This window comes from Polistes fuscatus, unplaced genomic scaffold (genome assembly GCF_010416935.1).
Source record: "Polistes fuscatus isolate 324 unplaced genomic scaffold, CU_Pfus_HIC Scaffold4, whole genome shotgun sequence".
NCBI classification, from domain to species: domain Eukaryota; kingdom Metazoa; phylum Arthropoda; class Insecta; order Hymenoptera; family Vespidae; genus Polistes; species Polistes fuscatus.
This window is the reverse complement of record NW_025113118.1, coordinates 6,981,368-7,003,527: the sequence shown is the minus strand read 5'-3', so window position 1 is coordinate 7,003,527 and position 22,160 is coordinate 6,981,368. Positions and strand designations below refer to the sequence as shown.

The following is a 22,160-nucleotide window of genomic DNA, read 5'->3' as shown; positions in this document are numbered from 1 at the left end:
AGTTAGATTTACGAAAATTAATACCACTTATATAAAGGATTATGCGTATTATAAAAATATGACCATTTCTCTAAATAATTCTTTAACATCATCTAGTACAAAAAGTCTACAAAAAATATTAATTTTAAATTTTATTAAAAATGAAACTATCCGTAAATAATAGAACTATTAAACATAATTATATTGTGCTTTAATTAACAAATGTAAAACATGTTACCCATATTTTATCTATGCTTGAATTACTACTAAAGAATTTTGTCTTCTTTATTTTCTTCAGCTTTTCTTCAAGCTTTTCTAAGAAGTTTCCAAGCTGTTAATATCGTCTCCTATGGTTTTATTAATCGCAGCATACAAAACAATTAGCTTACGCGAAAAAGAAAAAAGAAAACAGAAATGAGAAACTATTATGAAACAAAAAAGATAAACATCTTCAAATATTTAACTTTTTAGAAGCCCCATAATAATTTATTTTCATTCAACATTTGTCTCATGCTTCCCACTCATTCTATTGAAAAACACGCAACATTATTATAATATAAGCCTATTAAAATGGCATTCAGTATTTTCTTATAGGAATATTTCATTCGATATATAAAAAAAATATACAATTTCGACTACTCAATAAAACGTTTAGTAATCGCGAATTTGTACTGTCCGAATGCCATTTTAGTGTAATTTACACTTCTCGTGGACTAGTACTACAAAGTTGTAGGCCTGCCCATGAAATTCTAATTAAAATATTGTGTTAAATTTTCCTAAATTAATATTTATATGTAATGGGATTTATATATATATATTCCATATACATATACATATAGATATAGATACATATGTATATTATATGATACATATACATATATATACATATATATCTATATGTATCTATATATAGTCAATTCACAGTGCTTGTAACGTATTAACCCCATACGAAATAGTCGAGGTACATTTCTTTAGGAAACACTATTTACCTCATCATTGTTTTGAATGTGAATATGCTTACATATACGAGATTTTATTAAATCTTATTTTTTTTCAGAAAGTCATATAATGACGATCACAATACATTATATGTGCTACAACATAACCGAAAACATAGGATTTACTGCTAGTGTTTGTAAAAAGAAAATAATTTCCGAATATAAAAGTTATCAGAAATCAATTACCCCAATTATTTCCTACAATGTCATCGTCGCAAGCTGTAAATGACTTATACTTACCTGAGGAGTTGTAGTCACTCCTTTGTTAAAATGTTTTTGATTGCACATCATTTTTAGTGCATATTCAAGTTTCTTTTTTTATCAGGAATTTTTCATATTTCAGCAAGTTATTTTGCTTTGTCATTCTAGTAGTTATATCGTCTTTTCTGGGCAAGATTCTGGTAATGCAATGACATTACAATGTGTCTAATTAATAAAACTGGCTTCATGCCAACTTCAAATTGTTTTCTTCATTATCAGTATATAATTCAAATAATTTAAAATTTACAGTTCTTGCTGTAGAACACAAGTGGATGTACTCAAGCATATCTCATCGGCTGGCTACTATATTACATAAATGCTTGGTATAACCACCACATTGACATGATCAATTTACCTGAAAAAGTTTCTTCATACTATATTGAAACTTATAAACATACATTCAGAAGAAACACACAGATGCAGGAGTTGATGTTAAGGTGCATCCAACAACAGACGTTTATTAGCGCTGCGAATCATTTGCTGTATATCGCATTCTTCTTACAGCTTTTTTTATTTTTCTTGAAGAAGGTGGGGGGGCACTAAAATGTATAAATATTTTGAAAAATAAGTTACATAGATTTCTATTCTTAAACTGTTAATTACTCGTGTTGAGATATTTGAATACTTCAACTAAGAATAATTAAGAATAATTGTTCCAACATTTACCTGAATGAAATAGGTCCACTACCACCAGTAAAGTTAAAAGAAGGTGGCGTATTAGGATCAAAAGCAAGAGTTGGCGCAGTAGCAGCAGAATTGAAATTAAATCCTCCTCCCGATGGAGCAGCGGTCGGTTCCTAAATTTTAATATTTAAGTATTATTATTATTATTATCCTAGATAATATTTTATCTGTTCTAAATTATATATATGGTATACAAAACTAATTTTTTAACTGAACATAATTGTTTCAATAATATGATTATGCGATATTTTGTTACATTGATCGCATCTCGATTGCTTCGAAAAGATATCGGTAAATCCGAAGTAGTTTAATCATTCGTAACTTACAAATGTATACTATTATTTGGGACAGAAGAAATAATAATTGTATTATTTTTTTACCATTCTACCAAAAGTGAAATTTCCAGAGGTTGTCGCAGGTGCTGTATTTCCAAAGTTAAATCCTGTATTAGCAGATGAAGTAGACGAAAAAGATGATGTTGATTGATTTTGATTATTTTGTAGTCCACCAAAGAGTTGGGCTGGAACAACTATTGGTTGACCAAATCCTGCAGGAACTTCTGGTTTTGGAGCATTGAAAGTAAAGGTGCTTCCTGTATTAGTTGGTGCTGCATTATTAAAACCACTACCTCCAAACAAATTATTTGACTGTTGTGTAGTTGAGTTACTGCCGAATGTAAATAATGGTTTCGAAGCTGATTCAGCAGGATTTTTATTTGCTGAAAAATTAAATCCATTTCCTTGTTGTGGTGTTGCTTGATTAGATGACGCACCAAAAGTAAATAAACTTGGATTCGATACATTGTTATCATTTGGCTTCGTTGTTGCAAAAATATTGGGTGCTGAAGTGCCACCAAAATTAGAATTATTGTTATTTCCAAAAACAGGAGTCGATGATCCGAATAAAACAGCATTACTTGTTTGTGAGCCAAATGCAGGTGTTGCTGCTGGTGCTGCTGGTGCTGCTGGTGTACTAAATATAGGAGTTGTTTTTTCCGCATTTCCAAATACAGACATCTTGGTTTCAGATGATCCAAAAAGTGGTTTGTTTTCAGATGTTCCAAATAATGGTACTTTAGTTTCCGATGTTCCGAATAAAGATGGTTTATTTTCTCCTGTAGTAAAGGTTGTTGCACTAGTTTGTCCAGTACCAAATGCTACTGTTGTTTTTACATCAGTATTATTAAATAATGACATCGGCTTGGACACACTTGTAAACATTTGTGATGTTATTGGTGTTCCTCCTACTGTGCTACTAGTTGTTATTGGTGTGCCAGAGGTTCCTACAGATTCAGTTGTACCAAAGGAAAATGTAGGTAGAGTAGAACCAGTATTGGATAATGATGATGATGATGATGATGTTGTTATTATTTGTCCAAAAGTGGGAGTAGTTGTGGTTTGTGTAGCCGTTTTAGTATCAGGAAATGTAAAGGAATGTTGAGAATAAGGTGGAAGACTTGTAGTTGCTGGTACTGATACAACAGCACTGTTACTAACTGGTATAGTACTTGAAACAGTAAATGAAAATGTAGAAGTAGGTGGATTTTCCAAAGTATTATTTTGAGTAGTCGTTGCTACTAAGGAAGTATTATTATAAGTTTTTGATGAAAATGATGATGACTCTGTAGTACTTGTTGTTGGTACAAGAGTTTCTTTTGCGATATTTTCTACAGTAGGTTTTGAATCTTCTTTCTTTTCCGAGATATTAGCTTCTGTTTTATTTATTTTGAAAGTAAAAGGAGTTGAATTTACAGTTGAGGAGAATATTGAATTCTCATTTTTAGATACACTAGGAGAAAAGGAAGTGTTTGTTTCTTTATGCGATTCAGTTGATTTATTGCTTGTAGTAGTCTTGTCATTCTTTGCATTGAACTGAAATCCTGATACTGATGTTTTTGAATCAGTATTTGAAGTACTAGTATTTATATCTATCTTAGATGTAGTATTGTTGTCTCCTTTAGGAATACCAAATGTAAACTTTCCAGGATCACTTTGTTGAGTACTACCAAATTTAAAATTACTTATAGATGAATCTCCAGATTTATTTGGATTTTCAGCTTTATCAATACCAAATTTGAAATTGTTTGCACTAGCAGGAATACCAAAGTTAAATTTCAGATTTGAACTTGTACTCGTTGCGGATTCTTTTGGTTTTTCACTTCCAGGTTTTAAACTACTACAAGAAACACATTCCACATTTTCTGCTTTATTTTGTACCATACAAGTATCACAAGACCAAGAACCTTCAGGTTTTTTAAATTTATCTCCAAAACCATTCGCTGGTAGCTTCTGTACTTCATCGATTTTGTCATTTTTGGCATTTGGTTTAGTGGTATTACAGCAAGGACAAGTTGTAACAGATTCAGAATTTCTAATCATACAAGTCGGACATTCCCACGAATCTTTGCTTGGCTTAAATTTGTTCATTATTTCGAGATTAGATGATTGCAAAGTATTGGAGCTTGTTGCATTACTTTCTTGAATAGAAGCATTTGTTTGAATATTTTTACTCTTTTCTTTTTCCCTTTCTTCTTTTTCTCTCTTTTCCTTATCTCTCTTTTCTTTTGCATCTTTTAAATAATTTGGCTTAGATGCTTTACAGCAAGGACATGTAATAATGTGATTAGCATTTTTTAACATGCAACCTGGACATTCCCATGATTTCTCAGTATAATCCATATTTATGGACTCTGATTTTGTTGTGTCTGTTGAAGATGTTTTCGTTTGATTTAAATTCCTTCTTTGTGGTGCATTGCAAGAAACGCATCTAAAATCAGTTAATTTATTTGTTTTAGAACAAGACATACAATCCCATTTAATATTGCTTATTCTGAAATGAGTTCCAAAGCAATCTGTCTCAGGTTTTTTTGCTTCTGCAGTGTTGCTTGAAGTTGGTGGAGACACTATAGTTTGCACGTCTGATTTTGGTCTCAAAGCTTTACAAGAACAACATCGTGTTTCATTGTTGACGTTTCGTATTAAACATTCATTACATTCCCATTTATCTTCTTGTTTTGCATCTTTATTTAGATTTTCAGATTTCTTATTTGTTGAATCGTCCATTTCTTCACTGGCAGACACATTAAGACTTTTATCGAAAGTATCTTCTTCAGTATTTGTATTCGAAGGGGACTTTGATTTATTCAAAGAAGACGTTTTCTTTATAGCTTTTTTCAAATCACGAGCAAGTTTTAATCCCATTAGAGCATTCTTATCAGTGTTCGAATATCTAGATTTTCCTTTTATTGGCCCTTTCTTCCCATCTTTGGGTCTAGGAGCAGTAGATGAAGAATAGATAAAATTAGATATTGTCGTAGGCCCACTATTGTCATTTGACGAGCTGGCCATCGAATCATTCGAATGATCTTCAGCATTAATTGGACTACTAAACGTGAAATTATTAATAGATTGTAAATTCTCTGTTGGATGTGTGACTTTAATCGGACTAGCAAATTTGAAATTGTCTTCTTTCCTTGAAAGATCTTGTGTTGTTGATTGAGGTAATTTAAAATTAAAACTGGGTAAAGAAGATATTGGTAGAGGTATATTTGGTAAATTAACTACTGTTTCAGTAAAATCTTCAACTAAACTTCCGGCTTTTGCCCTCAATTTTCCACTACGCTTTGCTTTTTCATTTTCATCAGGTCTACAAGAAGAAAATCATTTTAAATATAGTATTTGTTTGACACACATGTTTGTTATTAAAATTTAACAGTTACTAGAATTAAATCGTTGAATGCAGATCTAAATATCAAACTTACCCTAGACGATATTCTTCAATAGAAGGAGGTGGTTTATTATGAGCAGAAACAATTTTTCGTGCAGCCACTGTTGTGTCTTGCAACTTTTCACGTCTTCTTAGTTTAATTATAGTGGGAACAGTTGGCACAATTAATTCTCGCGTTGGAGGTCGAAATCCTACACGAGTATATGGAGATTCTTCTCGCTGACGTTTTTTACTGTCCAAAGATGATGTAATATTTGTATTTTTTATTGGAATTTTTTTAGCATCTGATATAGGTGAAGAAAAATGTTCCAGAGCTTCCAGAATTTTTCTTGCAGTTTGACTCATGCCCGATGGATCAACTGTTGTATTGGATGGTTTAACTTGGACATTTGGTCTTTTTGGAACTTTAAGTTGAACCTATAAAATTATAACATAACTTATATTATTACAAATATAAAAAGTAAAATGAATAACATACATGCGAATATACATACATCAGTAGTATTGAGTAAAAGAGACTTTGATTGGTTTCTTTTATACAACTCAACTGCATTTGCTCCTCCAAATGTGGTATTTCCACTATAGAAGGGAGATGATAAACCAGATGTACGGTCCAATGTGCTAGTCATGACAGATGCATTAAAACTTGGTCTATGACTGCTTACAGTCTCACGAGGACTGTTATCTATAAAAAACAATGCTCTTGGTGATTGTAAGTGATTAGCTGAAATAAAAATATAACTTAAGTTTCTATGTACCATCAAAATAGTAATTAATGGAATTAATATGAAATATAAATTACTCTTACTAAATGTTAATTTCTCATCTATAAAACGCTTCCTGTTAGCAAATGGTGAATTGTAAACGTCGTGAGAAGTAGCTTCTTGTCGATTTGTTTGTGGTATAAGAGAACTGCAACCACTAGTGCTTTCGCTCGATTCTGAGTTATCATCCGTTCCATTAGCCGTTACATTATTTGATGTTGAAATTAGGAGATTTAAGTCAGACCTTTGAGTAGCTACAGGTTTGCTATCTAATTGTGTGGTAGGCGTAGAACATATTAAATGACCTATCCCACTGGGCCCAGCTATTGCAGGCTTAAGAAAATCATCTCTCTGAAAAATATATTTACAAATATATTTTTAATCACTTAAATACCACATATAAATTAATAATCTCATTTATTGTACCGTATCATTTTGCGTAGAATATTTTCCTTTAAGATCTTTTGTCTTATTATGTGATGTTACAACATTTGATCTAACAGAAAATGTTCCAGGCGGGTGGGTAATATCTGTACGAATGCGTGGTCTTTTTGATGGTGGAGGCTTTTCTATATCCTCCTCTGGTTCTGTTTCTTCGAGATTTTCAGTATCGTTGGAAACATCTCCATTTCCTTGAGATGTATTGAACCATTTACTGATCCATAATGGTTGGGGTATAAATTCTGTTACTCTAGTAGCAACTTTCTTAACAAATGACTAAAAAAAACAAGAATAATATTAAGAAAGTAATATAATGAACGTGAAAGTAATCTAAAGTAGCAAAAAAAATATATAGATATATATATATATATATTTAATTGATCAATAATTGTGCTAATTTTTATATATTACAATATGATTTATGTAAAAATAAAAATAAGCAATAAGATATATTGTAAAAATTATAGCTTTTTCGTAACACAAATACAAAAAGAGATAATATAATAATTCGAAATTTTAGATTTTCTTTCCATGCTTTATCATATTATAGTATAAGGTTAATATATCATTTATGTATATGCGTGTATATTATTTCTATAACTAACTATTTTATAATTTACTAAACTTATATATATGAACCTTTATTAACTATTATAATTATTACTTTAACTTTAAATTTACTTTATTCCATCATGTAATATTACAATAAAGTATATATTTCTATGTCCATTAGAAATCATATATTATTTTATATTATTTCCATTTATAATGGAAACATATATTCAATTATTTAATAATCATACCATTCGTATTGAGCCAAAATGTGAGATAATTTTAATAAAAATGAGTAAAAACTATTTGTAGAATATTGTAAGATTGCATTGACTTGTGCCACACGAGGAAACGAACAATTAAGAGAACATTAATATTGGATAGAACAATTTAGTTGAATTTGGAAGGGAAAAGTAAAAACTTATGTAATGTAAGATGTTCTAGTGGCTTCTTCAAGTTATATGTATTTTTCCGAATATGAGAATTCATCAAGGTTACTTATCGCTTCAAAGCGATGACTCTTACGTTAAAGCACGCAATCGCATATAAGAGTAGCAAGAAAGATTGAGGTTACTGGCAAGACTCACATAACCGTGGAGGCATTGGGATTTCATGGGAACGCATCCTAGGAAAAGGGTGCTTATATAGGACATATTAAATGAAATAAAGGTTATTCAGATGTAACGATTAGCTTTTTGGGTTTTTTTTATTCGGATAGGAAGGCGCGAAGGACCGTTAGAACTAACTTAGATTCGTTTCTCTCGCGGGCAAATCATGCCAATATGACTCCACTCACGTTGTTCGTATCGTAAGGTTTCGTATTGTGCGACGACGATCGTCTTGAAGATAAATTTCCGCTACTCTTGGCCATCCTTGCTGTCTTGTCTCCTTCTTTTACGGATTTAACAGCACAAATATTAAAGATTTGGATTGTCGCATTCCAAAAATATTCACTAAACCACTACCTTCGAGACACTATGAGCCACGAGCGAAAATATGGCCGCTCCAAAGACCGCCACCAGGGCGCCAGATTTCTCACAAATACCCGCTCTCTGCGCTTGCCCACGTGACGCAATACTTCTGCGTCGTCCGTCGATCATCTCAAGTATGTTCAAAAATATACCTATTACCGCCGAATTTCTCTCCCCTACTTTTTAAAGGGGATTTTTTATTTACCAAAATTTACAGAAATTTTCATTATTTTCAAAAGTAACTAGTTATAGTACTTCTCATTTTCTTTTTCCTTTATATTTATCTTTTATTATTTTTCTTGACACGATTAATTTTGAATTATTATAATAATTGATTACACCTATCCCTAGACTTGAGTGGTATTTTTTTTTATATGATTTCACTTTTATACGGTATTTTGAGGAACCGATCTTCCGTGTTAATTGGGAAATAGATATTTACGATAATTCATATTTGAAATTATTTTTTGTAATAATTTTAGTGTCTTACGTTCGACAATCGAAAATAATTGAAAGTATTAAGCAACCAATCACTTTCGAGTATTCGTCTAATCGATATCTCGAACAGTCGAATACTTCTTCGTGGAGTGTTTTATGCATCTTATTAAATATTTATGTCTTGTAATTATTTTATTTATTAAAATAGTGATCTTTGTTTAAAATAAATTATTTTTTTAAAATTTTATTGTATACAATTGTATATACACAATTAACTAATTATGTTATAATCCTGGCATAACGATGCACTTTGTCCGCGTCGACAGCGCTCTTTTACGGTCGTTTGTATCACTTCGATTTACTTCCTATTATTTCAGCCAATTTTATTAAATATTAAAAAAAGGAATGATTTTTTTTGTAGCAATAATTACATTAATTACAACGAAGCAAATAAATTATTATCTCACAAAATTTCAAATATTTCTAAAGTTTAAAAGCATATTTCAACATATTATAATTCTGTAAACGTACGATGGGAACGAACTGTTTTAAATTTGAAAGTACATAATTCTTTGAACTATAATGTTAAAGTGTCCCATGAAATTTATCAAAAGAGAGTTCTCCTCTGCGAAAGGTTAATACATGCACATAAAAAATAAGTAGAAACCTGAAAAAAAGAGAAATGTTTATTAAATGAACAAAAAATAAATTTTCATTTAATTTGTAGTACGTATATTAATCGATCGTCATTTATTATTAAACTTCCAATCGAAGTTATTAAATTATCATACTTTAAAAGTTCGATCTATTGAATCAATGTTATTTTAATCCTTAAAGAGAGGAATTCAAGATGATTCTTCTGTTTTCTTCGTAAACACGAATACGGTTTCACTTTCTCTATGCGAAAATGGTTGGGAGGCTGTAAATTTCGCGTTCCATTGGTTTCACTTTATGAAGTAAACAGCAAACATTATAAGCGTTGAATGGATTTGAGGTCACGCGAATGGTCGTCTGATTAGGATTGAAACAAATCGGGAAGGAAGGTTTTGACACACGGGTGGCACGCCGTCGAGCCACTTTGATGAACTTTCTTCGACTCGTGACCAACCAAGTATAGCGAAACGCAATTACGCATAGAAAAAGTGGTACAGCGATAAATCAAACGGTTTAATTCGAGCAGTTAGAAAAGTATAATGGTCGAATATCACAATTTTCCCTGTCTGTCAATTTCTGTCTTATCTTCTAATTGACATTAATTCGACTGTATCTTTAACAAAAAAAAAATCCTCAAAAAATGAATACTGATGAATGAAATTAGCTTTTATCTTATCTTAAAAATCAATACATTTAGCATTCACTTAAAGCAAACCACTCGTCATTCCTGTTCGCTTTCTTAGCGATCAAAGTGGCCTGAATAACGATAGTATACCATTGACATCTTTGAACTTGTTGTTGATCGTAAGAAGTGAAACTGATAATTTCCTTTTCTCAGCGAAAGTTCATTAACAAAACGATTATCTCTGACAGTTAAACTTCTTCGATTGTTTCCTCATTATTATTTGTTTTTAATTGGAAGCATCTTTTTATGAAAAAGAACTTATAATATACTTTTACTTATTGTTTATTATCATTTAGTTCCTGCTTGTATAGAAATTTAGTTGAAGATAAAAATGTGTACGCGATTGCGTATATAAAATCGGTTAAATTTCAACTGGTCTCGAGTGACATTTCGATAGACACGTACGTACGACGAAACAGTAATTTGTTCCGATCGCTTTGATAGGAAAAGAGTAGCAAAAAAACGGGGATACTATGTAGGAACTTTCGTGGCAAGAACGATATTCATTCCTTGCAATCTCGCAGTCTGCATCCGTTCGGCACGATCGCGGTGCTCCTTCGGACGCGCTCACTTTCTTCGAGTTCTTCCCGCGGAGATATCACCTCGAACGAATGCGAATAAGACAGTTGCAAGGATTATCACTGTCTCTTTTCGATCATAAAATTCTTATCGTTTCTTCGATGAGTCAATTTCAGATCGCGAAAGGTTTAATTTAATTGTCAGGATGTATTTCGAGTGCGAATTACAATGAAATTCAAATTAACGATATTAACTGCCAAACTAACGCAATAGCAACGATATGTAACGACAAATTTGTATAGATTTTGAAATCGATTGAAAGAATCGTCAAACAATTTCACGTGCGACGGACATGTATTATTTGCGCGTTGAATTCGTAGCGATTCTTCTCTTCCTCCTCGCGGTGGTCGATTGCGCCATGGTGAAAATCATTCGAGACGATCATTTAAGTAAGTTCAGATAAAGTTACGTGTGCTTGACTTTGTCTATAAAACAAACAAAAAATAGAAAAAGAAAAAAACAAAATCGTTATTAGAAAGAATTTTAAATGCCAAATCTTTTTTACTACTACTACTACTAAAACATTTTGCCAATGTTTATTGTTGTTGCCTGTTTTGTTTTACTTCGTTCCTTTAATTAAACTCGTAAAAAAAAGAAAAAAAGAGAGAAAATTAAAAAAATTCGATCCTGGTCTGTGAATGAAATTTCGATCGGTCTCGCGTGAGAATTCGCAGAAGGCAATTAAGGAAGAACCGAAGTTTTTGAAATAACAGAGTGCGGATGTCCAGCAGCGTCTCACAGGCAACCACGATCAACAACATCCGGGAGGAACAAAGTTACATCCACGACTTCCAATCGGGAAACGGCTGTTTCTACAACGGGACGAATTTTCAATGGAAAACCTAGCCGAAGAGGATCTTGGCCATGGCAAGTCTCTCTTCAGCTGCTACATCCGAAATTAGGTTTTATCGGTCATTGGTGCGGTGGAGTACTCATCGATCCTAAATGGGTCATTACGGCGGCACATTGTATTCACAAGTTAGCATCTCATACGAATAATATAAATATATCAAGAGCAGTCTCTCGTCAACCTTCTTTTTCCTCTTAGCGATCTTTTTAATCTTCCAATCGGTGCCTTATGGACTGTTGTGGTAGGAGAATGGGAATTGGATTCCGGTGGTCGTGGATCAGCCAGATTACCTGTCGAACGAGTGATACTTCATGAAAGATTTAATAATTATGTTCACGATATCGGTGAGTACGTGTTTCATTAGAAACAAAAAAATGATAACGCTCGAACAAATATCAATTAATTAATTGTACGAATTTACCCCTCAGATTTGAAAGGTAAAATAACAAACACGCGAGTCGATAAATAGTACAAATATACGAGCAAGCAATTTGCATTCAAGGCGATTGAATAAACAGAAATATGTAGAACACCGATTATATATTTTTTTGGTCTTTTTTTAGCTCTGATGAAACTTGCTAGACCAGCACCTCTTTCCAAGGTAGTGAAGACGATATGCCTTCCGGACGCGGAGGAAGAACTCACGGATAGCAATTGCGTAGCATCTGGTTGGGGTCGTTACGGACCTTCGCCATCTCTCTCGACTGCGCTCCTTGAGGCTTCGGTGCCATTGTTAAATCTTGACGAATGCTTACACGCTTATGGAAAATCCGTTCCTATTCTTAATGGTCATTTATGTGCTGGGCACGTTGATGGCTCATCTGGAAGCTGTGTTGTGAGTATAGGCGTATGGTTACAGGAAACATAAGCAGAAAAAAAAATCATTTAAATCAGTTCATTTTTCTTTTTTTTTTTAAATTAATTTCTCCCATCACGCTGTCCCATTTTCCGATCGAATTGAACCAAATGCGATACTAACGTAAGATTACCATCATAATGTCTTTCTTCGATTCACTTAAGCAAATTGTACCATGGCGCCTTTCGTAAAATTAACATTGCTCATTTGAAATTACATTCCGATTATATTGGACGTGCGAGTAAAATAAGAAATAAGGAAAAATATATAAAAGCAAAGTAAAAGGATACCATCGAGAAAATGATGTTGCTTTTCCTTACCGTACTTTCTCTATATCTCTGCAGCAAATATGACGTTTTTTGTGAAAATATTAGCGCAACGATCAGTCTAATCGATCTATCTTCATAAAATAAATGATTTTAATGATCATACGACGCATCAGTAGTCTCGTTTATACTGAATCGGATCTTGTAACGAGTAATAGAGCATGTTTTATGTTTCGAAAGTGCTAATTCAATTCTGATTAGCCTTCTCTAACGCTTTCACATAATAAAATATCGTAGTAACAGTGTGCTTACGGTATTAGTGCCATTAACATAATCGGTTAACGTTGAATCATTTTTAAATCGTTTACTTTATCTTTCCTTTTTTGCATCAGGGAGATTCTGGAGGACCCCTACAATGTCGTCGTTCGGATGGCGTCTGGCAATTAGTCGGTGTTACTTCTTTTGGTTCTGGTTGTGCTCGACCAGGATATCCCGACGTCTACACTAGGATACAACACTATTTGAATTGGATAAGAAATATTATCGACAATGATAACAACATATAAATAATAATTCATTGTGAATGGATCATACAAAGCAACAAACTATTTACAATTTATAAATTATATTCAATTTTAGCGTATATGTATGTACATATGTATTTATGTTTGTGTGAATATATGCACGTATGCATCCGTCATCTCATAACGTATACACGTATGAAAAAGTCAATCTCATAATGTTTACTATCGGTAATTATAATTAATATCATTTAAAAATGATTTTCAACATTTTTTTTAATATAATTATCTCAGAGACTTTTTTCAATCTTCATTACTATTATTTAATAAGATAATACCTTGTTTTATTTCTTGTCATATTTTTAACTTTCACGATGTATGATAAAAAGGACGTTTGTTGACTAATTTAAAAAAGGATAAAATCCAATGGAAAATTGAAAAAGGACAAGAATAGAATTTCTCTTTTAACTTTCGAAGAAAAGCTATTTGCCGACAGATGGAAATATTCGTCCTCTATACTATTGTGATTGATATTCGTTTTCATACTCGATACAAGAAGATCTGCATTTATATAGGAAGTATTACGAACTCAAAGAACCGTTTTTATAGAAATGTTGCGTAACATCAATGTTATGTATGTAACAACCAAAGTGATTGTGCTTCTTCGATGAAATTAGAAATATCGATTTATGGATAGCGTAGGTAGTACAGTCTAAGTATCCACGTAGATACATATTATTACGTCGAAGTGAATACATTAATTAACCTAATACGAAACACTCTACGCAGGAAAGCCTATGAGCTTCTATCAATTAAGCTACTCGATGCATTGACTGAAACAAGAAATCGTATTCAGTATTATTGTTTCAACTAGACAATAAGTATAGTTTAAATAACTCTATTACCTTCTGTATATTAATTCTTATTACTGCTGTAATGTATATAAGAAAAATATGAAAATCGAGATATCATTAATAGAAACAAAATTTGATTATAATGTGTGATTTAAGCGCCATTATTAAAATTAATCTACGTAATAAACGATAAATTGCAGGAAAATTCAATATTGATCGTTCAGCAATTAATCGATATTTAAATCATATAGATCTTCAAATTCGATACTTAAGAACTATAATTATTTTTGCATCAATCTGATATATTGTATATTTTTTATTGATATAACTATAGATAAAAACTAAAAACTTATAACTGAAGGGTCAAGTTTGAACCCTTTGATACTAAGTTTATGGGTTTAATAATTTAATTGAATTGTAAGAGGTATAGAACAATAAGTGTATCAGGTCCATGTCGTCCAAATATTCAATTATTTAACAATAAACAATATTAATTTCATCGTATTAGTTTAAGAATAATGGGAATAACATTATATGATTTAAATAATTTTATCATGCTCTTTCGTAAGTTTCTTGATTGAAATATTGGATGAAAATAAGCAATCATAAAACGCAATCGATAATCGAACTAATCTGATATTAATCAATATAGTAAATTAATAATATATATACATGTATTCTCAGATGTGTTTCAATGATATTTATGTGAACGTGTCACTTATCATACTAATTAGGAATTACTAATTACATTAGATGTCTTGTTACGTTATCGCACACCTGGTGTTGTCAGTATAACGGTTTCATTTGCATAGGAAAGATGATAGAAATATGTTCGGACTAATTAAACGTACCAATGAAATTTTTTGTCCTTTTTATCGTTTGCAGAATCATCGCATGTGTCGTATTTTTAATATCATACAATAACAATCACTGACAATGAAATAACGTTTACTTGAGAATTGAATATTTAAATAACAACAAAAAAACTAATACGAATCAATCTGTATAATTTAAATATTAAGATAATGTTTACTATAATATAGAACAAATTTACAATTAGGTAAAATCTTTTTCAGAGAAAAATACTAATTTATACCATCAGTTGATTAAGCACAGAATTCTTTCCCTGGGGAGAATAAGAAAGGGTGTGCCATTTAATGTTAACCATACCTCGTGTAGCTCGTAACACACAAATTTAATCATAAATAATTTACTTTTATAAGAAAAACAAACCAAACAAATCTAACATCACACGATTTTTGTTTTTATTTTATTAAAAAAATATATCACTCGAATATATATAGATAATATATTGAAATCTATATTTAATAGAATTTAAAATCACTTAGATATTTTCAAATTCACAGATTTATCCCGCGCAAGTCAAAAGGAAGGGGGGTCACGTGAGCAGCATTTAACTACGTCATCGTGGTCGGCCGAAAGACAGAAAGGGACGCTAAGGGTAGAATGGGAGCGGCGGGAAGAGGGAGGATACGAAGCAACAACGACGAAACACGAATACACTCCACTTCTCGCGTCCGTAGCGAGCGGTACAGTCGGGAGTGAGAGTGTATGTTCTCAATCAGTAGGACACTTTCATCGAGCTGAGGAAAGTGAGGGAGACCGTCATTTCTTCGAGAAAACCTAGGTGGGAAAGAAAAAAGAGTGTTTAGAAACGATTTTACAAGAAGGGGGGAGGGAGAGGAAGAGAAGTGAAAGACGAGAATCGCGAGAAGAGAAAGAGTGTGTTTGTTAGAAAGAGAAAAAGAAGGATAGAAAAAGAAAGAAAGACAAAAAGAAAGAGAGAGAGAGAGAGCATGGGGAAAGGGAGAGACAGTGTTGCAGTAACGTCGACTCATCGTAAAAGCATGTTTCAATTCCAAAAGAGATCGTAGCTAGATTCTATTACTCTCTCTCTCTCTTTTTTTCTTTATTTATTTATTTATTTCTTTCTTTTTTTTCTATTTCCTTCTCTTTCTATTTTCCTCCCTCTTCTTTCCTTCATTCCTTGTTTCCGTTGTTTTTCGAATATCCTATAGGATTCGAGTCTAGAAATATATCCGCGAGAAAGTAAAGGAGAAACGAAAAATGCAAAGGCTCGAAACGCGACATTGACCGCAAACAGAGACAGACAGGGGAAAAGGACGCGAAGGAATATAGGAATCGGTTTCTCATGGTGGAAGGGAACGCACAACTATGACGATTGCACGTGCAGACGCGCTCAATGCGAAAATGGAAAAGAGAAGGGACGAGAGGGATACTAGATGAAAAGTTTCCTCGGACGGTAGAGAGAGAGTGAGAGAGAGAGAGAGAGAGAGAAGAAACTCGCCGGGGGAAGCCTTTTATTCCGAAGGGAATCCCTCGGAAGGGAGAAAACGGACGCGCCGACTTGTGTTTCTCTCCGTGACACGAAGTAAGACACGGCGTTGAATACTTCGATAATTATTAGACTTTTTTTTTCCTCGTGATCCTTCTTAAAATGTTAGATTTATTATTTACTCGATTTTCCAATTAAATTCAAATATATAGGGCGCTTTTATAACGGATATTATTATTTAACGAGGATTAATAGGTACGTCGAAAGAAAGAAAAAAAAAAGAAGAAGAGGGTTTTTACGAATATATCGTTGAATTGATTCAAAATGGCTGGCGTCTTTTACATTCTGCATCGTAACGTAACAGAACGATAGACGTTTATATTTATTCTCACACGAAGTTTTGAATACCTTGGTAACGGTGCTTCTTTTCGATGCCGACTATAAATGAATTCAAATCAGGAGAGAGACGTTGATTCGAACTTTGTATATAACCTTCACACGCTGATTATGCGAGCCTCTTTGAACTCGAACTAGTAGTACGAAATTTATTCGATTATAGAATACATCGATTGAGACAATTCATTCGTGTAACCATTTAAACGTGTTTTCTCAATCGCATATGTTTCTTTCTATTATCTATCAGTTTAATAATCTATTTATCGTCAATCATTTTTCACTGTTTCTTAGTTTTCTTTTATGATACCCACCGCGTATACAGGGTGAGTCATTCAACTTGTTAAAAGTCAATATCTCGGTAACTAGAAGGGATATCGAATGAAAGAATTCTCGAGTAGATTTTATGGGACGTTTTCATTTGAACAGGTAACACAATAATATTTCTTTTTTTTCAATATATCTATCAAGTTGTTATAAATTAGATCGACTCACCTTATATACTGCTTACATACGTTTGAAAATAGAAAATTCTTGTTCTCTTTCCGTTAGTTAGTTTGTTTGTTCGCTCAAAATATTTTTATTTCAGATACGAAAATAGATGATTCTAAGCTATTGTCTGGCCGGTATAAAAGGATTTTTAGTGCCTGATTAAATATGAATAGGAATAACAATAATAACAATAATCATAATAATAACAACAACAACAACAACGGTATGTCGTTAACTACACCACCAGCAATACACGTCGGTCCGATAATGACGCCGGGCTCGAACGAAACCATTTCCATAGTGATACCATTGTCCGCTCAATTGGCCACTGTTTCCGGACAAAAGGTCGAAAAAGCATCCTGTAAAGATTGCGGCAAGGATTCCAAAAAAGGTTCGTTGAATAAACCTGCGCCGCGAATTCGAAACGATAAGACGAAAGGCTGTCCTTATCCCACTTGTACGAGATACGGTCGTGCTTTTTCAAGAGCACACGATTTAAAGCGTCACATCGCGCGACATGAAATGCGAAAGGAAAAGTTAACGGAAGGTGAGAAAGGAAACAACATGGTTATTGGTTGTCTCGAATACGCAAAAAATCTCGTTAACGAGTCTGCTTTGAGAACGAACGAATCTTTCAAGACGGAAATTCCTCGAGATGCTGAGACCAACGTTAGAGCATACACATGTCCTCGTTGCAAGAAGAAATATTCGGATGAGAGCAAGTTTAAGGCTCATCTCGCTATGCATGACAAGGTAATCCTTGTCAAGGTAATCATAGATGATTAAATTATTTTTAACATCGTGTAAATCTCATATCAATTGATCGATCTTCAAATGTATGTATATATATATATGACTTGAAAATTTCAGGCATTGGCGAAAAATGTATGCACCCTATGCGGGTTACAACTTCAAAACGAAATCGACATGCAAGAACATATGAAGCAACATGCGGGCATTATTTTGCAAGCTCAATCGGCTCAGGCGGCGGTACCACAAAATGATAAGGAGGATGATTTCCTTCTCGAAGAGATGCTCTTATTACATAAAAATCCACGAAGAACATCGTCTGATAAAACGGCCGATGTTTCTAGTGGCAAAGCCGCGGCTAAAATTAGGTGCGACTACTGTCAGAAAACTTTCAAAACTAAATGGACATTGAGCTCCCATGTAGCCGCGCACGAAGGTCGTTACCAGTTTGATTGTGCCCAATGTGGCAAAAAATTTGTGAGGAAGAGTCATTACGAGGGACACGTACGTTCCCACGAAGCAGCGAGGCCTTACGTATGCGAGCAATGCGGAAAAACGTTCAAGGAATTGAAACACAGGCGCGAACATACCAAAAGAAAGCATCCCGGGAATCAGAGTGCTATACAAAATCTCTTGGATAGCATCAGTCCGTGTGCATCCGAGGAAGTGCCCGTTGATCAGGCTAAATTTACTCTTTTGATGCCGGTGAACTTTACAGCTTAAAACGTATCAAATGTATTAATTAAAAGCTTTTTCTCTTGTATGTGTATCTAGAGATATAATAGACTTTATGTTGAAACCTTTATTAGTTTTCTGAAGATGCACCGATGAAAAATTACCAATATAACGAATTTCAATTTCTCATGTGTGTCGTATTGAATATTTTTTTTTTTATATACTCCTTATGTATCTTTTTTAATGATAGAATCAATGTATTATGTATTATATTAATGATGTTCTGTTTCGTCGGAAAATCTTATAAAAAATTTTGTTATCAAGAAAATACAAATAAATCTTAAATTCACACCTACGGTCAAACAAAAAAACAAAGATTAAAAAAAAACAAATGCATGTAAAATTATTTGCTGTGTGCACTATTTCTAGAATATTTTAATAAAATTTTAATATCGATGTGTCGACGAAATGCCAGAGTCACTAACTTTATTATTCGTAATTTTAATGTATCTCTAGTATTACCCTAATAGAATGCAAATACGATAGTATTTACAATTCCTTTGACATTGAGGAATAAATTTGTATTTCTAGATAATAATGCATATTTGCAAAGAAACTTGCAATTTGTATTTTTTAAACACACACTCTATATTTGTAGAAATTTTAATTGTGTTTAAAGTATAATTATAATGAACGGACTATTTCATGGGACAGTTCTTTTGTTTTATTACAAAAAGACGTTATATGATATTTTAGATTTTACTAATTTTTTTACTTTCATAGATTTTAATAATAATATACGAATATATCTTTTGACAACAACAAAACAGCATATTACATTGATATGTTTATCTAATGAAATGATGTTAATTTGAAACATACAATATTCAAAAAGACAACAAATTTTATTGACACTAAGAAGATAACTGTTATTAAGATCTCTTTTTAAATGAGCACGAATAAGCGTCGAAAAACGTCATCGAAATGTGTAGAGCAGAAAAATGTGCACAAACATACGGCTAATGAATGTTTCTATTATCACACTCTGGACACACTTCCACCAGAAGTTTTAGAAATAGTATTACGTTTATTACCTCTACATGATGTAGCTACTTCAGTTCGTTTAGTGTCCAGGTGAAAAATAACAAATATTCATTGAAATATAATAAATTCTCATCTTGATAAAAAAATATTGATATAATCGTTATCATCATTTACTTATTACCAGGAGTAACTGTTAATCGGTGATTCATATTTGTAATAAATTATTATTTACAGGTTTTTAAATGTAATTACCGATTAATATTCATATTTAATAATAATAAATAAATTAAAAGATTATATAATATTTTCAGACGTTGTTCGAACGTCGCTACGATAGTTTTGAATGCTGCATTCCTTTTGGCTGGTACAAAACTTGAAAATGCAATGAAACATACAGAAACAATGATAATGAAAGTTAAGACAGGTGCTGACCTACTAACCTTCAGCAGAGTATTCAATATTTTAGAAATAGTCATGGCACAATACAAGATGCTCAGAGCTGTAACTTGGAGATATACGCATCCTTCAAAACCAGAGAAATTTTCACGACTTTGCTTTTACGCTGGTGGTCTACTTGATAATTTAAATAATCTGCTTCATCGTGCTGTAAATTGTCCTGTTTCTTTATCTGGGTCTCATGGACCAGATCCTAGAATTGCTTGTTTTATATCCGATTGCAAGCGCTTTATGAATTATTTTGAAAAAGTTTCTGAAAGCAAAGTGAATAGGTAAAAAGAAATATACATATATGATAAAATACAGAAATATATAAATAAATAAAAGATATAAATATACAATACACTTCCATTTCCAAATGTAATTCTTTTTTTCTATGAAAAAAAAAAGATAAAAAACTTACAAGGTAATTTTATAATTAGATCCGCTTTGGTGTCTGGATGTAAAGCCGTAGATGTTCTAGATTGTCTTGCAGAAGGACGTAAGGTTTTATCATTCAATATATTGTCTAATGAAGGGATCAAAAATGACATCATTAGTATGAAGCTAAAATATGAAATGAAACGAGCTTGGTTTACTTGTCTAAAAATTCCAAATATACTTGATGAAAATTCATGGAAAGACCAGCAACGTTTTATGTACCTTAGGCTACGTCGTTTAGTTGTCAGTGTCAATGAACATTATTATGAAAACTTGCAATATGAGCGAGAAGTACTTCTTCAGGTAACATTTATAATGTTACTATATGATGACTAATATTTTTATTTTTTTATACAATCTTCTCACATTGTTATCTTATTTTAATAATTAAACTCACAGTTTCCTTCTATGTCCTGAATTACTTTCTTTCAATTTACATGAGAATATAAATACTTCACTAGTTTCATATATACAATAGTGAATAAGTTTTACGTATAGGAACCATCGATACCACCTCCAAGAATGCCTCCAGTATCCACATATTCTGGTTATGGAGAGTATGGTGGACAATTTTTTTATTATGGAAACATGAATAAGTATGCTTACGAGAGCAAATTCAAATCCTTGCCAATAATCGACCATGAGAATGCGCAAGATAATATTGAAGAAATTCAGAAAAAATCTTGCTTCAATCTTGTCATAGCTGTAGAATTGAAATGTTCACCGGAACTGGCACCTTTTGCTGTAAGAACTTTATTACGGTCCAATGAATTAGATATATATACAAAAACTCCTAATCATTCAGAGCTTTATTTAAAACTCGATATTATGTGTCCTGCTTCAATGGCTAATAGATTACCAGGACATTTTACTTGGGAGCTTAATAGTTCTCGTCATGTGCACCATTCTTCTTAGTACATTACAAGTATATTTTTTCTTTATTATATTATCATAATATAAAAAATAAGAAAATGATACACTTGTTATATAACTGAGATAAACTTTCAATAAGCACAAAAACAAAACAAAAAAATTATTGAAAGAATTATTATATTATTTTTATATCTTTTACAATGATATCTATTATAATATTTTAAGTATTAAAAAGAATCAAAATTTTTGTCATATTTGATTTATTCGTATCATCTAAATGTTGATTACATGTTTATACTTTGTTAGAAATTTATTTTTTTAAAATCCTAATAATATCGAAAAGATGTAAATTTATATACAATATTCTAGTTTTTATCTATCAATAACATTATTATAATGTCTCACTTACTTATGTAAGAGTAATAATAATGCTCCTTTATGTATACTTTAATTTATGACTTTTCAGAAAATTTTAGTATTAAAGTTATACAAAATGTTATTAAAATTGTATTTAAGTTATTGGGTAAATATATATATTTCTTTTTAATATTAATAAATGATATAACTTTACCAATAACATTACAATAATTAAGTAAAATCTATAAATAAAAGACAATTAATAAGAAATAGAAAGTATAGGATTAAAACAAATTAACAAAAT

General features: G+C 32.0%; 4 protein-coding genes across 11 annotated transcripts; 3 read left to right on the top strand and 1 right to left on the bottom strand.

Moving 5' to 3' along the window:
* Positions 1-1,305: 1,305 nt before the first annotated feature.
* On the bottom strand, positions 1,306-8,438 carry LOC122520707 (nuclear pore complex protein Nup153-like). Of its 3 annotated transcripts, none has more exons than XM_043640922.1 (8): positions 8,202-8,438; positions 6,839-7,129; positions 6,451-6,763; positions 6,143-6,372; positions 5,683-6,065; positions 2,303-5,567; positions 1,905-2,035; positions 1,306-1,777 (listed from the first exon to the last, which is right to left on the bottom strand). In XM_043640922.1, the coding sequence occupies exons 1-8, from the start codon at positions 8,274-8,276 to the stop codon at positions 1,699-1,701; spliced, it is 4,767 nt and encodes a 1,588-aa protein (XP_043496857.1). In that variant the 5' UTR covers positions 8,277-8,438; the 3' UTR covers positions 1,306-1,698. The 3 variants fall into 3 exon arrangements, with proteins under 3 accessions (XP_043496857.1, XP_043496858.1, XP_043496859.1); XM_043640923.1 differs by having other exon boundaries at positions 6,457-6,763; XM_043640924.1 differs by having other exon boundaries at positions 6,143-6,333; positions 6,457-6,763.
* A 2,505-nt stretch (positions 8,439-10,943) lies between these two features.
* On the top strand, positions 10,944-13,333 carry LOC122520932 (chymotrypsin-like elastase family member 2A). The gene is made up of 5 exons (XM_043641261.1): positions 10,944-11,121; positions 11,446-11,710; positions 11,781-11,926; positions 12,146-12,417; positions 13,097-13,333. Exons 1-5 carry the CDS (start codon positions 11,025-11,027, stop codon positions 13,268-13,270), a joined length of 954 nt encoding a protein of 317 aa, XP_043497196.1. The 5' UTR covers positions 10,944-11,024; the 3' UTR covers positions 13,271-13,333.
* Positions 13,334-15,551: 2,218 nt separating this feature from the next.
* On the top strand, positions 15,552-18,895 carry LOC122520931 (oocyte zinc finger protein XlCOF6-like). Of its 6 annotated transcripts, XM_043641257.1 has the most exons (5): positions 15,552-15,822; positions 16,119-16,492; positions 17,084-17,218; positions 17,379-18,049; positions 18,152-18,895. In XM_043641257.1, the coding sequence occupies exons 4-5, from the start codon at positions 17,447-17,449 to the stop codon at positions 18,752-18,754; spliced, it is 1,206 nt and encodes a 401-aa protein (XP_043497192.1). In that variant the 5' UTR covers positions 15,552-15,822; positions 16,119-16,492; positions 17,084-17,218; positions 17,379-17,446; the 3' UTR covers positions 18,755-18,895. The 6 variants fall into 6 exon arrangements, with proteins under 6 accessions (XP_043497192.1, XP_043497193.1, XP_043497190.1 ...); XM_043641255.1 differs by lacking the exon at positions 17,084-17,218 and having other exon boundaries at positions 15,553-15,727; XM_043641259.1 differs by lacking the exon at positions 17,084-17,218 and having other exon boundaries at positions 15,553-15,822; positions 17,379-18,034.
* A 191-nt stretch (positions 18,896-19,086) lies between these two features.
* On the top strand, positions 19,087-21,693 carry LOC122520930. The gene is made up of 4 exons (XM_043641253.1): positions 19,087-19,840; positions 20,062-20,478; positions 20,629-20,929; positions 21,125-21,693. Exons 1-4 carry the CDS (start codon positions 19,656-19,658, stop codon positions 21,539-21,541), a joined length of 1,320 nt encoding a protein of 439 aa, XP_043497188.1. The 5' UTR covers positions 19,087-19,655; the 3' UTR covers positions 21,542-21,693.
* Positions 21,694-22,160: the final 467 nt, after the last annotated feature.